A 16,826-nucleotide genomic window follows, 5' to 3' on the forward strand; every position below is an offset into this window, starting at 1 on the left:
TCCACCATGGCTATTTAATATTTAAAGGCTGGGATCATTTTGCAGGTTTTAGTTTAAAGGTAACCATAGCGCACACACACACATACATTATTAATAGCAGAGACGCACTGTAAGTCCTTGGGAATCTTCTTTCCTTCTATGTTAGTTTCACAGGAGTGCTGCCATCACTAGAATTGGCTCTGATATTGCCATCTTGCAAGTGGACTAGTGCAATAACAACGGATCCAGAATGCTTTAAGCTGTTCATGTGGGTGGAGGTGACCATGCTGAAAAGGGAGATGAAGCCAGAAAGTGACAGACCACGGAAAGTCCGGTTTCGGATCGCGTCCTCTCACAGTGGGCGAGTTCTGAAGGAAGTGTATGAAGATGGGCAACCATCAGGCTCTCTGGATTCTGAATGTGCCAGTATCTGTGGGATAGATGGATTAAGTGATTCTGATGGACAGCAGAATGGGCACATAGAATCAGAAGGTGATGAGAATGAGAATGACCAGGATAGCTTGCTTGTGTTAGCAAGGGCTGCCAGTGAGAAGGGTTTTGGTACAAGAAGAGTCAACATTTTAAGCAAAAATGGCACAGTCAGAGGCGTCAAATACAAAGTGAGTGCTGGCCAGGCTCTATTTAACAATTTGACGAAAGTATTACAGGTAAGTCATTGCTGTTTCCTTCTCCTGCTCTTTGTTCCTAACTCACCATCTAAACACCTCTCATTTCTCCAGCTAAAGCAATCCTCTCTTATTTGCAACTCCTACATACTTCAAGAGACACTCTTCCACCTAAGATACTGTGCTAACAGCTGTCAATTAAAAATAGGATCATTATGCTTGGGGAAATAGACTAACTTCTCAAGGCCAAATTTCTAACACGTACGTGGTCTTTTCTTCCAGTGTGTGATGACTAAAATAATATGTCTACTTCTTTGCTAAGGAAAAAGAAAAACGATGCTGTTCAAAGCATTTGAGCAAAGATTAAAAGTTAACTTCTGGTTTATTATCCTTGAAATACCAGTGTAGCATTTATCGTTACTCATGTAGATATTAACACCAGAAAAGGTTGAGTGCATGCATTCAATGAGGTTGGGCTCAACTGGAATGTTGTGCAGCAATAAACTTCCTCGCATTCCTGAGGAGGTTGCAGGCTTCATCCAATATCAATTTCTCTATTAAGTTGCCCATAAAAATTCTAGGATGATGCTTGGAAAAATTGCTCCTCTATAAATGTACCAACTGAGATTCAGATTTTATAGTTCATAATTAGCCTTTAAATGTGATAGATTCTGCAGAGTAATATAGAAATATATTATTCAGGTATTGGGGCTTTTGACAATGATCTAATGTTAACAAGTTTTTGAAAGCATTGGTAAAGTGATTTGTTTTATGTTAAAAACAGATGTCATGTCAGGAATGGAATTCATGATTGCTATCATTAAGGTAGTCAATGTTTTTCATTGTAATTCCTTTTTATATTATTCTCAATTTTTAAATATAATGATCTCATGATGATTCAATGTCTCTATATTATATAAGAATGTCTGAGTGGTGAAGAGAGAGGATTTCAGTGAAAGTACTTAAATATTTTTTATTTCAAAGAAAGTATTTGAAAATATCACATCGGGAGGATTTAAAAAATTAGTTTTAGTTAAAGGATAAAAGCAGTGGAGAGCAAAGGTTCTTTTAATATATGGCACTTACTGGTAAAGAATTTTACATATTGGGGTGAGGTTGGAGACTGAAAATCAGAAACTGATGATTATGTTCTACTAGGTTGGAAACAATCTAGTATCAGTTTCTAGAGATGTGATTATTAGGTTATGATAATCTTAGTGGCCACTGAGTTTCACCAAATGCAGAAATTTTTATTTCTGAGGAGTAGACCAAGATTTTTTGCAACAATTAAATTTTAAAATGTTTGCATTCATTATGATTAGTTTGTCATTATTTGAATTGCCTGATGATTTGGAGGGTTGTTTACAAAACTAAAATTTTAGTACTTTGATTTGCATCTGTTTATTCAAATATCCCCCCCAATTTATTGTTTATGAGTAAATATCTTAAGTCTTTAAAACCTAAAAGAGAAAAACTTTCTTCTCCCTATGTGTTTATGCTGACAGTGCTTTAAACTCACAAAAAAAGTAGAAAAAATTCCAAAATCAAAATGTTAACACTAGATTAGTTTACAATATTTACTTGTATATTTTTCTATGCATAGTTCCATAGCCCCATTTTGAGGAAAAGCAATACAACTGCCTTTTTCTAATAATTTAGCCCCATTCCATGTATTCTCTGTTTTAGAGCAATAAAGAGCAATAAAGATTATTTGCAGAGGTCCTTCAGGGTATTTGGTACTTAATCAGATCTGTCCCTCCCAACTGCCCACCAATCTGGTCCTTTCTTTAAAATGTTGGCAAAGTCATCAGCCTATTGTAGGTATTCACAAATTTTGGTCATTATCTTTAGTTTCATTGTCATCAGCAGCATCTTCATTGTGTGAATGTCCTCTGGCATCTCCAGGACAAAACATAAGTTAAAGGAGCAACTACACTTGGATCAGGGCTGCCAGTGCATTATTGCCCAAGGAGCTCCATTGCCCATTGTCTGCATGAATGACACTCCTTAAAGTTGTGCAGTACACCCCACTCAACAATATGTAGAGATCTGATTTGGATGCTTGCCACATTTTTTAAGGGATATTTATGTCATTTGGGGTAATTTACATCTTAGTCTTATGTCTTAGGATGAGAGTGTATGTAATTCCCATAGGCATCCCACAGAGAAGACCCAGGGACTAGAAGCAGAAGTTATTATTCAGTTACTCCTATACCCTCTACCAGATATGACTTTTCCCCCTATATATTTTCGATATCCCTTGCAAAGTAAGCAGTAAACTTGACTGGATGTAACTTAGTCATCTCCCTCAGGGAGGAAAAAGTGAGCAGTCGGTATCTTGGATATTTGATTAAGGTTTCAATGCACAGCCAATCTTATTGAATCAAGGAACTGTGATTGAAGAAACGGTGAGGCTTTTCTTTTGTTTTAAGTTTTAAAACCTTAAAGCACTTAACCTTAAATGTGAAAGAAAGCCCTAAATATAAATAAAATATTTCAAAGACCCTGTCAATCACTTGCCTCTTCTGTATTAGTTTCCCACTCTTTTATCCCTGTCTCATAAAACATTGGCATATGTCCTGCAAAAATTTCAACTGCACAGAAAAAGTCATTGCAATTTTGCCTTAAAATACTTTTACTTCGTAGCAGCACTTACTTAGAAAGTTGTCTGTTAAAGAAAAATCAGAATGAATTTCCATTTTATTTGTCAATTAGTTTACCTTATATAATTCTGGGTATTTGAGGAAGTGCAATATTAATCAAGGTTGTTGAAGGTAGTGATGAACCAGGAGGCAAAAAGCAGAAGGCCACCTGGCTGCTCAGGTGGGCGTTGTAGAGGGTGGTTAATGGTGAAGCAAAATGTCTCTAGCTGTTCTAGATTATGGTGCTTCAGCTCCAGGTGGCTGAATTTGCCAACTCTCCCAGAGATAACAAGAATACAGAGCTCGAGAGAGGCCAATTCGGAAATCTGAAAACCTAGAATCTAGGCATGACTGTGGCTTGGAAATAGGCATTTACTAGAAATTCTTTAGGTTATTCTTACATACACTGAAGTTTGAGAATCATTGACCTAGAGTGTAAAAGGGAAATTCATCCAGTTCCTAAGGGTAAATAAAAATATTAACATTCCTTCTCTCTTCAATATTTAATAAAGAAAATGAATGAGATATACAATGATTTCTTATTCATTCTTTTGATCATGTTAGATTACCAAAAAGATTTTTCTGAGCCAAAGATGAATAAAGGTTATCCCGACAGCCATGTTGCCCACGAATATTCAAATTTATCAGTTCATTTGAGAACAGGTCCAGAAATCTTACCAATACACTCTGATGTAGTTGTTCTCTTTTTAATACTCTCTAAGAAATTCTGCTCTTAGAATATCTCTATCTAGATACATAAGTTTATTCCTCATTACTGGAAAATTTTTAAAAATGTTTACTTTCTTTAAAAATTAGCCATTGTTTTTTAGTGCTAAACAAATTGCAAAATCACCGTATAGCTCATACCTCTCAGTACACAGTTGACATGATTAGATTTGAGATATACTTTGCTCTTAGCAGCAAAATATTTCCAAATTCTCTTAGAGTGGGTCAATGATGCACATAATTAAGGCTCCTTATTTTTGCTAATTTATTCTTATGAGATTACAGACAGCGATTTTTTTCTTGACCTTATCCTCAAACTGTGTGAGTATACATGTTAGAATATTCTACTGTAAGTTCCAGAATTTTAATTCCTTTTCCTTCTCCAAATTTAAAATTACTGTTTTAGAGATAAATAGGTGCAAAGAAGGAAAATAATTACAGCACATACTATAATTTGGCATTTCCTTTCTAAGAACTCAAATTAAACGTAAAACCCCCATCTATGCATGTACATGCATATTTCTGGTTAGTATGATTGTATTTATAAGCATTCTAATATTTCAAGATAAATGAAATAAAAATAGTATGTTTGTGGCAAAACCTGAGGACTCACTCTGAGAGATTTTGGAAATATTTTGCTGCTGAGAACAAAGTATATCTCAAATCTAATGATGTCAACTGGGTACTGAGAGGTATGAGCTATACGGTGATTTTGTAATTTGTTTAGCGTGAAGTAACAATGGCTAAGCTTTAAAGAAAGTAAATAATTTTTCCAAAATTTTCCAGTAATGAGGAATAAAATGTTATTTTGCATTTTACACAGGCATGTCACATATATTATTTTAATTAATTGTACCCCAAAATTTGTAAAGTGAGCAAAAAAAAATTATTATTATTATGTCTGTTTTTAGATAACTAAGTGTCAGAGAACTCCAGTCTCTGGTCCAAAGCTAGTAATGCAATAACTCTGCCTTTTGCCGTTTTGGCGTTCACAGTTTTCAAAAGTGTTATACTGTATGCAAAAACTCCCAACTTTAAGTTTTGAAATGTCATGATAACAAACATGAAGACTAAATATATTATGCAATAAGACTAAACATATCTTATTATTATATAATCTGGCCTTTTGAATTTTCAACATTTGGTTAGTAGGTTTTACAATTTATCATTTATCGAACATTTGATTTTCATCTAGAAAAGGTTTTTTTATGCAGAGTTAAATAGCTGCAATTCAGCTTTGACTTGTATTTTAAAAAGGTTTATATCATTTCTATAACATCATTTGATTAAAGTGTCATGAGACTGCAAGGATTGACACTGGAAGATGATGACTTGTTTACCTCAAGTATATTGGTGCTTACAGTGGTTCACTATCTCAGGATGGGTAGTGTTTACAGACCTTTCTAGCAGTATTCATTATCCATCTCTGGTTCACTGAATCAAACTCCGATAATAGAATAATAGTTCAGTAAAAACAAGGTGATATTCTTGATGACTCCTTAGTCCCAGTGGTTTATTTGGACCACTCTGGAAAAATAATTAGCATTAAGTACCTATTGAATATTAGACACTGTTGACATTATTTATGTGCATTGATATTTATTCCTCACAGCAACCCTGTGAGGTATATTACTATTAATCAATTAATTATAAATTATGATCTGAGCTTTTTCTCTGTGTCAGAAACATTAATTTATAGGATTTAAAATGTCATGTATCCCGAGAAATTCTTATGTAGTGTTCTGTCAAGACTATCACGTATTAATGGAAATATTATCTTTTTAGATGTTACTAAGTAGGTAAAGAAGCTCTAGGATTTTTGATACAATCCAAATGATGTGAGAAACTACACTAACAGATTAAGTGACTTATGTAAAAAGCATGAAAGAAAAAGCAGCAAAGATGAGTTGGAACTAGTAATATTTATGTGCAATTAAAGAATTTTAAGCTGATAGAACTTAGAGTCCTGTGATCACCTTGCACATACCATCCTTGGCTCTTCTTGCTTGTGGTATTAGCACACATACTGAGTAGGACTTCAATAAATGCTCTTTCCTTGAGTTAATGAATTAAGTGGACCCTCTTAGTGGTTATTTCCCTCTTCTCCATCTCTTCTGGATTTGGAGATTTCCCATATTGGACAGGACTAGAGTTTGCATGGTGAAGTGTTGTTGGCTTACTTCATTCCATTCTTTCTTTTGATCATTTTCAATCATTCATTAATTACTATTTGTTGCATATCTACCATGAAACAAAAAATATGTCAGATAATGTGAGGACTAACACCCAATTCCTGCCTTCATGGACTATCCAGCAGTGTGTTGTGAATGATTGTGTAAAGCAATTCCTGGAGGAACTCAGATACAAAAGATTTTGTTTTCATCCCCAGAAAATTCTCTCTTTCTGCTTTCTTGTTGGCCTACCAGCCTCTACGCATTCTTTAGGCCAATGCTTATATTTTTCTCCTTTTAGTCTTTCTCTTATTGACCAGCATTTTATTTTGGATCTTTTTCTTTAGCTTGCTCTTGCTTTCTTTCTAGTTGAGCTTTGTCTCAAGGACAACAACTGAAGGCTCATCTGTATAATGACTCATTATGATCCTACAAGTCTCTAGAAGTGAATAACAGTGACTCTGACCATGAGCACTGACTTATCCAAGTTCTACTCATCATGTCAAAACTTTCCTTCTAAAGTTAGTTCAATTAATATCTAAGTTGGAAAAATCACATTTTTTTCCCTGGTTCATCAGAATCCTTGTATCATGACATTTTAATTTGTGGAACTTTGGTAATTGCCTGAGCTTAATCCTAAGAATCTGTCTGAATTCTGGCTTTAGAACAACCTGCTGAGCAAAGTCACAGATTCTGCAATATGACTTGAAACTACTTAATGAACGCTTATGGGTGGCCCACGATTACCACATAATTAGGGAATTAGCACCTGATGTTTCTAAAACTTAAAAACGCAATTTAACAGCTGAGCAAGGCAAACATTCTTTTGGTGGCTTGCTCGCGCTGGCAGCTATTGCCCATGCTGATACTTTCTCTGAGACCCAGTGTTTTAAATTTTGTATAAAAGTAATATAAACATTTAATAGTCTATATAAACTGACACAGTGTATAAATGTATCAGTCCTTGAATAATTATCGCCTGGAAGGGATTTACAAAATTATAAACAGAATAAGATGTTGTGCAGAAATTTTCAGCTAAGGACATTTTATTTATGTGCACAAATCTACTCAACTAAGATTTGAGAACTCTTTGCTCAATTTTATTTTTCTAATAATTCATTATCTCATTTAATTGCTGATAAATTATGCCTTAGAACATTGCATCAGGAGTGAAGTAATAGACCCTTTTACATAGCAAATAAAGTAAATACTAGGAGTATTGCTTATTTTTTGATTCTTAAATAACACAGTTAGGCTGTGAAAGAATTAGTTGCTTCTTTTGTATTTTTTATGTAATTAATTATATGAAATTTAAGATCCTTTTTCTATGAAAACCCTGTGTAAGCTTGACTAGTCCAAAAGAGGGTAGAGTAGTGAAACCCAAAGGTGTTGATTTGCTAGAGATAGATTTTGTCAGAAGAGAAGGCTCTGGGGAATTGTTACTATAGGTCAGTGGAAAGAGAATAGGGAAACTTAGAGTACCAAATGGGTGGAGACTAACGAGGGTCATCTTAGTTTAAAAGGGGACAAGAGCTGGGTGGTCTGTGACTTCAGGAACATGTGCGGGGCCTAGAGATTGAGGGGAAGGTTTAGAGCAGGGTCAGCAGGGAGAAGCTACTAGGTAACTCTGCTCATGAGGGTCCCAGAACTAACCCATGCCACAGTGCAACTGTTCTTATTTGTGAGTGCAACTGTTCTCACCTTTGGTGAGGAGCCAGGTTCACATGCCCTCTCATGTGTACCTTCCTTTGACATCTGTCAAATGCACAATGCTTGTGGCGCATCTGGCAGAAAGGTTGCCCTCCAATGTCCCAAGATTCTGTGGCTTAACAGAATCTTGTACTGGGATTAACACCTAGGTGATGGGATGATCTGTGCAGCAAACCACCATGGCACATATTTACCTATGTAGCAAACCTGCACATCCTGTACGTGTACCCCTGAACTTAAAATAAAAGTTGAAGAAAAATAAAGAGTGACTCTAAGACATTATTCCTGTAGTGCCAGAAACTTTGCTCAGAAAAGGAGTCATTTGTACCCAAGGGGTCATCTTAATTCCTATGGTCTGATGGAAATAACTATGATCTCAGAGAAGCGTGTAGCTTGTTGTCAGAGCATAAACATTATTGAATCAATTGAATCAATAATCCAGCTCTGGACCTCTAGAACTCAGGAGGCTTCATGTGAAACCCAGAGGCTACAACTGGAGCCCGAAGACTGAAGATTTGCCTCTCTCAGTGCCTGGTGCTTTAAATAGCAGGCCTTATAATACAGTTATACAATGTTTTATTTAAAATAATATTAGAAAATCTACTACAAAATAACACAAATAAACCAATAATCCTTACCAAGGATGCCACCTCTTTCTAACTACACAGAAAACCAAATAATAAAAATTTGGGCCACAGCTTTGTAGATTTTCTTAATCACAACTTTCAGGGCTCTTCCTCTAATTATGGAATTTCCCTTTTCATACATTTATAAATGCCCCTTCCCGTTTTTCTTTTTTTCCCCTAAATTTGTGCTTGCTTCAGCATTTTCCAAGGCCAATGTTTCCTGCTTCAGCTACTCAGTTACAAGCTGATTTTTTTCAGGGAATATTTTTTATATTTCCATGAAAAATTTCTGGAGATGAAATTGTACACGCCCCTCCCAAAAGGTGTTGGTGCTGAGAGCTTATGAGAACTGAAGCAGACCCAAAGCCTATGTTGGACATTAAGTAGCTGCCTGCCCATCCTGCATAAGAGTCTTTTCCTCTCTCCTTCCCTCCTTTCTGCTGGAGGCTTAAATGTGATATGCAACCAACTACTTCAGGGAACATCATTCACCTTGATGTTTCTAAAGCAGATTAAAAGTGGCTCTTGGATGCTCCATGTAGGAATGGACAGAGAGTTCTGTATTAGTCATCACTCAGGATTCTTTCCCCATACATTGTGATCAGCAAGATACATGGGTTCACAAGGGGCCAGAATGTCTAGAGATGATTTTGGTCCATGGATCCTGGTGTCCATCTACATTGCTGCTCCTTCAGTCCACGTGCTACACTGATGCTGCAGGCAGCACCCAAAGCCCTTCACATAAGATGCCCAACTTTTGCTCTTTCCAGCTCTTGGGACTACTTACCTTCATTGCCTTTATGTCTAGACTCTTGAAAACATTATTCTAACAATTATTCTTAGGAGCAAGAGAAGAATTAAGTTCTAGAAATCAAAGCCCACCTTTTCTTTGTGAGAGAAAGAAGAGAAGAATACCTTGTTCCCCAGTAGTGTCTTAAATAATTACTGTGCTCGCTTTCCTTCCATTTATACAGAAGAGCACTATTCTCTGGAGGGAGATGACCTGGTTTCAGATGCAGTCTAACTTTTCCTAGTTGTGTAATGTGGCAAAATGTACTTAACTTCTATAAATCCTAGTTTCTTCATTGGTCAAATGGGGATAACGGTTGTGACTATTTCTATGAAATAAATGAGTTATTGTGTATAAAACATGTTTCTCGATGCCTGGTACCTTATAAGTACTCAATAAATACTGTTATTTTTATTGTCCTTCCTCAAACAAATTGTGAATCAAGTACTACTAAGTATTCTGCTAGTCAATGAGAGTGCAAAGATGAATAAAGCATGATTTCTGTCCTCAGAGAATCTAATTCTTGCTTATGAGATACACAAACACATAGTTACTGTAACATATGGCAAGAACTCAAAAGCTTATTAGGTAACAGAGATGGGATATCTGACCCAATTCTATAAATTTTATAGATATTCTGTTCCTCTCAGGTAACATTTTTTAAAATAAGGCTGCGTGGGAAGTCCTGGGCCACTCTGTAAAAGGCACCTTGGTACCACAAGATTTTTTGGCAGAAATCACTTCACTTTGAAAAATCTCAGCTGCCGCCTCCAAACTTGGCTCCACCCCTGCCACACAAACCTGTTGTCTTGAGGCCAGTTCCTCTCTTGGAGATCCTGTCTTGGCTTTGGCCCCTACCTAGGTCTTTGCCTTGGATCCCCTAATACTAACTACCGTGTCTACTTGGCCAAATATTTGCCAGCCTGGCTCTGCTGCAGTTGGCTCTATACCTGTGAACTCAGCCAACCACCCACATGCCTTGTGTCTGAGTATTCCTTGGTAACACCTGTCATCCTGAAAGCCTTGCTTTCGCCTTCTGTGTAAAAACAGAATCAATCTCTTCTTTAGTAATAGCCTGGATTGATTTTTAATACCTTTCACGCCAATGCAAGGAATAATTTGTATCTCTATGGAATATCTTCTGCTATGAGCCACACGGTGGACTGCTAGACATGGCTGAAAATGTGCAGACATGTATTCCATCATTTAGGACATTCAAAAGAGGCTGTTACTGAGGTCTTTTCATGGCTTTATATATGATAAAGGACCCGGACGTTTCCTGTTGTTCTGCTTGGCCATTCTTGGCTTGTTGGTTGATGTCCTCTCAAGGATTCAAAATGGATGCCGTAGCTTACAGCCAGACCAGTGTCAAAACTGAAAGGGAGTGTGGCAAAAGAAAGCATTCCTTATAGGCATGACTCTTTTATCAGAAAGGGAAAGAAAATTCCAGAAAATTACTGATGCATTCTCTTATATTTAGTGTCTTACGTTTCATGTGACCATTCCTTGTCATCGTAAGAGGGCAGGAATGTATCTGGCATTGCTTGTTTGGTAGAAGATAGCATGGGAGGATGGGGTTGGAAATAGCTAGTGAACAAACAAGCAAGAGTGCCTGCCACAAAATTATCCAGGAACTTTGCTATGATGTTAATTTTTGTTGTATGTAATTTGGCTCACATTGGGTCATGCTTCTTGAATGACAAAAGCATTTTATAGTAATCTTATTTCATAAACTGTGTACATTTTCTCTGCCTGTCCTCGAGGATTTTAATCTTTCTATTTTTTTAAATCCATATTTTCTCAAGTCCACAGCTGTTCACCTGTTGGGTTTAATTGTTCTAACACAACAACTTTGGAAACTTCAAAAGACAATAGGGCTGGTGAACAGTTTTTCATTAACAGCAGTAAAAGTGTTAGTATATTACTTATCTATTTTACCTGTTGTTATCTATAGTAGTCATTTATTCTCTGTATAGTAGGATGCTGTGCAATTTTTAAAAGATCTGCACCATATTTCCCCCAAGCTGGGCAATCTAAAACAGAAAGAAACTTCCCAACACAATGCATTTGGCTTTATTTTTCTCTCCTGCTTGCTCCATTACATCAAAAGCAAAAAAATGTATAAAACACAACGACTACAGAGCCACAGCAGTCATTCCCACAGCTCTTTCCTTTACTCTTCGCCTGGGATGCCAGTCACCTCAGGGGCTCCACAGTTAGTGAGCTGGAACTCATTTCACATCTGAGGAGAATAATGTTAGAAAAGCTCACTGCATGCAGAGCAGGGCAGACCCGCTCTCAGCAAGCCTTTCAGCCATGCAACTCCAGCTTTCCTGATTTTACTGGTCACCAGCAAGCTTATTTTTATTTTTGAACTATTTAAAAGGATACTAGTAGTATTAACAATACAAGCAACCCTTCATTGAATGCCTACATGTGATGGAAATTATCTCAGGTGCCTCTCCTATAATACTGTTTCTTTAATCCTCATGGCAAATTTACAAGGTAAATATTAATGCATTTTACATGAGATAAACTGACAACAAACCAAAATAATTTAAAGGACAATGAAAAAACATTTGTCTCCAAATATTTTGGCTTTCATTTTGATCCGCCACCTGAAATTCTTTTTATTATTTTCCCTATTTCCATACTCGAGAGATCTCCTTTGTGTTAAATTGAGTTCCTTAGAAGCAGAACCTGAAATTGGATTCTTGTAAAATGTGATTTATTAAGGGAGGATCTCAGAAGAAAGAGAGTGAAGGAAGCAGATTAGGCAGGAAGAAAGCAAAACAAGGTAGTCATCTTGGCTAGAAGCCAGTATCAGCCCGGACGCTGGAGATGGTCTGGAATACAAATTGTAGCACGGATTTGGCCTCACCTGTCTTTGACCACTGGCTGTGAGCTTTTAGCAGCCAATATTTCAGTAGCTGGGGCGGGGGGTGGGGTGCGGGTAGGTCAGCCAGCATTACGAAGCGGTCTGGGAACATTCACTGCAGTTCACCTCTTGCACTGTTCAGATTTATCTGCTTCCTGCCATTAAGTTTATTGCATCCAAGCACAGCCTTGTCACAGTTAATGGGAGAGCTAGTGGGATAAATTACAGTTCCCACACTGCTGTTGGTTTTGAAATGATAGCTGATAATCTTCCACTATCCATTTTAGACACCTCTCCTCTTAGCTAGCACTTCTACTCAATTAAGTGGCTCACATGGTTGCCCCAAATTTTGGGTCCCTGTAGAGTCTGAGTTCTGAGCATTATGCCCTTCTCAGGAAGTAGCTGCTGTACTTGCTGACTCACTGCTAGACCCATGAATACCAAGAGAGGCCCTGAGTGCCAAACAAACATATTTCTCCCTGCTTCTTATATGTAGCAGCAGTTCTACTTCCTCATGACAATCAGGGTCAATTAACCTTGCCGGTATTGTAACTGCTTTTTAGGCTACCTAGATTACTATCATCATGATCCCAAAGTGACTAGATGTCAACTATAGGTTTAAGTTTAGTGGAACTCTTACTGCATTGCTTGGGGGAAGAGCTCCCTTCTGGGATCAAGGACTTGGACTATGAATGCCTAATGTTGCAGAGAAAATCACAATCCTTCAGGTGGGTGATTGGGAGTAATGGTGAATGGGCTCCTGCAGCTTCCCATTGGTTCCTGGATCCATGAATTCTAACCATTGGCAATGTAGCACCACCTAATAACCATTGGTTTAGGTATAAGTGGCATCCTGAAGAGTGATGCTGCCTTCCCACAGCGGGGTCATCTCCCAAACTGATGCATCAGCCACACCTTCAAGATGCTGCTCTAAAGCTCTAGTGGGTGGCAGGTCTGCATGGCATGATGCCTGGCAGGGCCAGTGTTCCTTCCTGTTTGTGTTGCTCACTTTAGCTCTCTGAACCTGCTTGAGCCTGAGCTTAGATAAACCACCTTTATTTCACACTGAATTGCTGCTATGACCTTGTGAGTATGACAGTATACATGTTATGGTACTGACAGGTAGTTCTAGTGATCTGGTAGGGTAGATGCTGAGTTTCTACCAGGGCCAAGGTCATGCCAGAAGCTGCTTTTAAATACTGTGTAGGTATCTCCTGCATCTTGCCTGAGCTTGCTCCAGAACCCTAGGAGTTGGTGTTGTGACTTTTCGGTTGAAGCTGGCCAGAGACTCCACACGGTGACCTTCTTTACCACAGATAACTTTAGTGACATGGGATTTGCAGAATTGTATGCAGTAAGCTTCAGATTTTCTTGTATTTTAGCCTGCAGCTGTTGCAAAGTCTTTCTATTTGTTAGTTTTACTCAAAACCAGCAATCTTTTATGCCTATTTATAAATGGTTTCTAAAACCTGAAGAGGGATGGGGGATGCACATCAAAACATCTACTACATGGTGTTAACATAAAATTAGATTATCTGGAGACAAGAAGGAATGGCGGTGAGTGGAGAAGGATCACAGTTTAGGATACTGGGATGTCTGAACACACCGCATGAATACAAGCAATGAAAGGCAGACACATTTTGATAGAAATGAGAAAGGAGAATATTGGTTGCCAGAGATTCTAAGTAGCCAGGGCCCTTTCCTGTGGGAATTCGCAGTGGTGTGCTGGAGAGAGGAGTGTTAAATATGAAGAAATTTGGCAAGTGTTGTGCCCAAACCCTACTGAGTCCAGTGGAGATGGCACCAGGTTCAAGAAGCCTATGAAGAGATCCAGAGCCAGTAAACAAGACACAGAGTTTATTGACGACTTACATGCAGGGATGCCCCAGTGGCTGCAAGATGAACAGGAGAATCGCAACTGCTTGTAAAAAGCAAATTATTTATCTAGCGTCTTCACTTAGCACCCTTTCCCCAGTAACCTCTACGTGGCAACCCTCGTTTCTTAAGTTATTGCTGCAGGTGCATCTGCCATACAGGGTCATTCTTAAGGAATGCTTAAATTATTGCTGTCAGGTTTGTCTATCATACAGAAAATGAGTTATTAAACCCTTGACAGTTTGGAATGGGCCATGGCAGCAGTTTTATATGTCATAAAAAATTAGCAAAGACTACAAATTAGGGCTCCACCACACCCCGAAGTTAGTTTACCCTCACATCTCTGGAAGTGAGGATACTAGAAAGTTTCTAAAGACAATATCAAAAAAGAAAAAGGAGCAAAACAAACAGAAAACACAAAACAAAACACAAAACAAACTCTACATAGTTAATAATTTATCCTGGAGCCAGAGCTCGTCCCTGCACATTTTCCTTTTTCTAAAATGCAATCAGAAAGTGCCATCTGGTTAGCCAATTTTTAGGATGATTATTGTTATTTTCTCATTAAAAAATCCATTTACCTCCTGGTTAGTAACTTTATGTCTATGTTGCAGTATGAAATATGAAGAAACTCTTCCTATTTTCTTTTCCAGCCTCCAGTCTTGCCCTCAGCTAATCTGTTCATCATCCAATTATAACTCTGATCATGTTACTCCCCTGTTAAAAAACAAACTATGTTTCTCTGTCGCATTTATATATGAAATCAAACTTCTTAATCCGGTGTATTAGCCTGAGTCCCCCTCAAAAGCCAAGTGTGAATAAAGACTTGTGTAGGGAAGGAGGGAGGGATGAAAGCGTTTTCAAGAGGGAAGGAGGAAAAGCCAATACAGATGTGTATTAGTCTGTTCTCACACTGCTATAAAGATAGTCCCCAAGACTGGGTAATTTATAAAGGAAAGAGGTTTAATTGACTCATAGTTCCACATGGCTGGGGAGGCCTCAGGAAATTTACAATCATGGCAGAAGGAGAAGCAAGTGCCTCTTACATGGTGGCAGGAGAGAGAAGAGTGTGAAGGAAGAACTTGCCAAACACTTAAAATCATCAGATCTCATGATGAACTCACTATAACCAGAACGGCATGGGGGAAACCACCCCCAAGATCCAATCACCTCCCATCAGGTTCCTCCCTCAACAGCTGGGGATTACAATTCAAGATGAGATTTGGGTGAGGACACAAAACCTAACCATATCAAAATGTGTATTGATTACTGCTGTGAACCAAACTAAAGAACAAACTGTTTCTCTGTAGCATTTATATATAAAATCAAACTTCTTAATCTGGTGTATCAGGTTTGATCCTGGATCCCTCCAGGGCCTTCTGAGGAATATTTGGAATGACTTTCAGAATCTACACCACCCAGCAATAACAGGGAGCTGCATTTATGGACTTCCCCTCATTTCTCTAAAGAGCTGCCTCAAGAGATCTATACCCACTTATACTCCTGGGCTACATATGCTGAGTGCGCTTCCGTGAATGCCCCATGGAGGAGTTAGAAAAAGCACAGGATAGAAAATAAATGATTCAGGTCATAAGCTCTCAGCAAGTTTCTATTAGTATAAACTGCACATAAAACTGTTTATTGAAGCTGTGGCTGGAATTCAGCATGAGGCCTGGAGGGTGTGAGGTGGAACAAAAGATGCAGCTGACCCACGTGGCATATAAGCTGTCCTTGATTTTCCATTCTGACTCCTTCGGTCTTATCCCTAGATGTACTCTCCCTTACAGCACACATATACCAATATATCCTAACTGTACTTTGCTGTTTTATATTGTCTGATTCTTTCTGGAAGGGGAGTGCATGCTGATTTTGATTCTTGAAATGCTGCCACTTTTTTTCTCTTGGTTAGTTTAATCTTTTAGACTAACTCCAGATGTGACTCTTTGCTGGAAGCTTCCATGGTTCTCCTCTTAGTGTTAAGTGCCTCTATAGCTCTTGTAACACCCATATTATAGTTCTACAAAAGTCCTTATTACAACATACTGTAACTCTAACACAGAAATCTGTTTACTACCCAGCCTTCCCACGTGTCTGAGAAGGACTGTAGTTTTTATTTTCATATCCTGAGTGCCTAGCATAGTACTTGGCTACATCATAAATGTTCCATAAATACTTGTGGACTAAATGAATGAATACATTCTGATATGCAATGGATGGCTAAGCTGGTATATTACAAAAAAGGAAAATCCAATCTAATTTTAGGCCATTCTGAAGCAATTGAAGCATGAATATATTTTGAAAGAAGTTGACTAGGTTTCCAAATATGCCTCTAATACATATAATCAAGAAAGCAATAGCAGCAAAACTGTATAAAATCAAACAATAAATCAATACTAATGAACATACAACTTCTGCTGTCAAGAATTCAATAGAGATAAGACACAAACATATCAAATGATGAATAAGAATAAAAGAGGGGGAAATACACTGCAATATGAAAGATTGCAAGATAGTATAGGTGAACAGGAAAATAAGTAGCAGAAAATATATATTCTCTGATATCAGAGGATTCTGAGATTTTTCTGGTGATAGAAGGGCAAGTAGGTTTCCAAGCAGCAGATTGGAGTTGAATTAAACAGTATGTTAGTGATTTACAACAGTGACTATGGGGAAAAAAAATCCCTAGGCTCAAACTTCTAGATCATGTACACCCAGTAGCTGTGAAATGTTGGGCAAAATCTAGTTACCACATATGTAAATTGATGCTAGTAATTATAACTAATTCATGTGGTTAGTGTGAGGA

At 37.8% G+C, this 16,826-nt stretch overlaps 1 protein-coding gene across 1 annotated transcript in view; it reads left to right on the forward strand.

Annotated features, from left to right (window-relative positions):
- The first annotated feature begins 263 nt into the window (after positions 1–263).
- GRXCR1 (glutaredoxin and cysteine rich domain containing 1) overlaps positions 264–16,826 on the forward strand; it is a 137,787-nt gene continuing 121,224 nt past the window's right edge. The window contains 1 exon segment of the mRNA NM_001194126.2: positions 264–647. Coding sequence (NP_001181055.1) covers positions 264–647 — 384 coding nt within the window.

This window comes from Macaca mulatta, chromosome 5 (genome assembly GCF_049350105.2).
Source record: "Macaca mulatta isolate MMU2019108-1 chromosome 5, T2T-MMU8v2.0, whole genome shotgun sequence".
In the NCBI taxonomy this organism is placed as follows: domain Eukaryota; kingdom Metazoa; phylum Chordata; class Mammalia; order Primates; family Cercopithecidae; genus Macaca; species Macaca mulatta.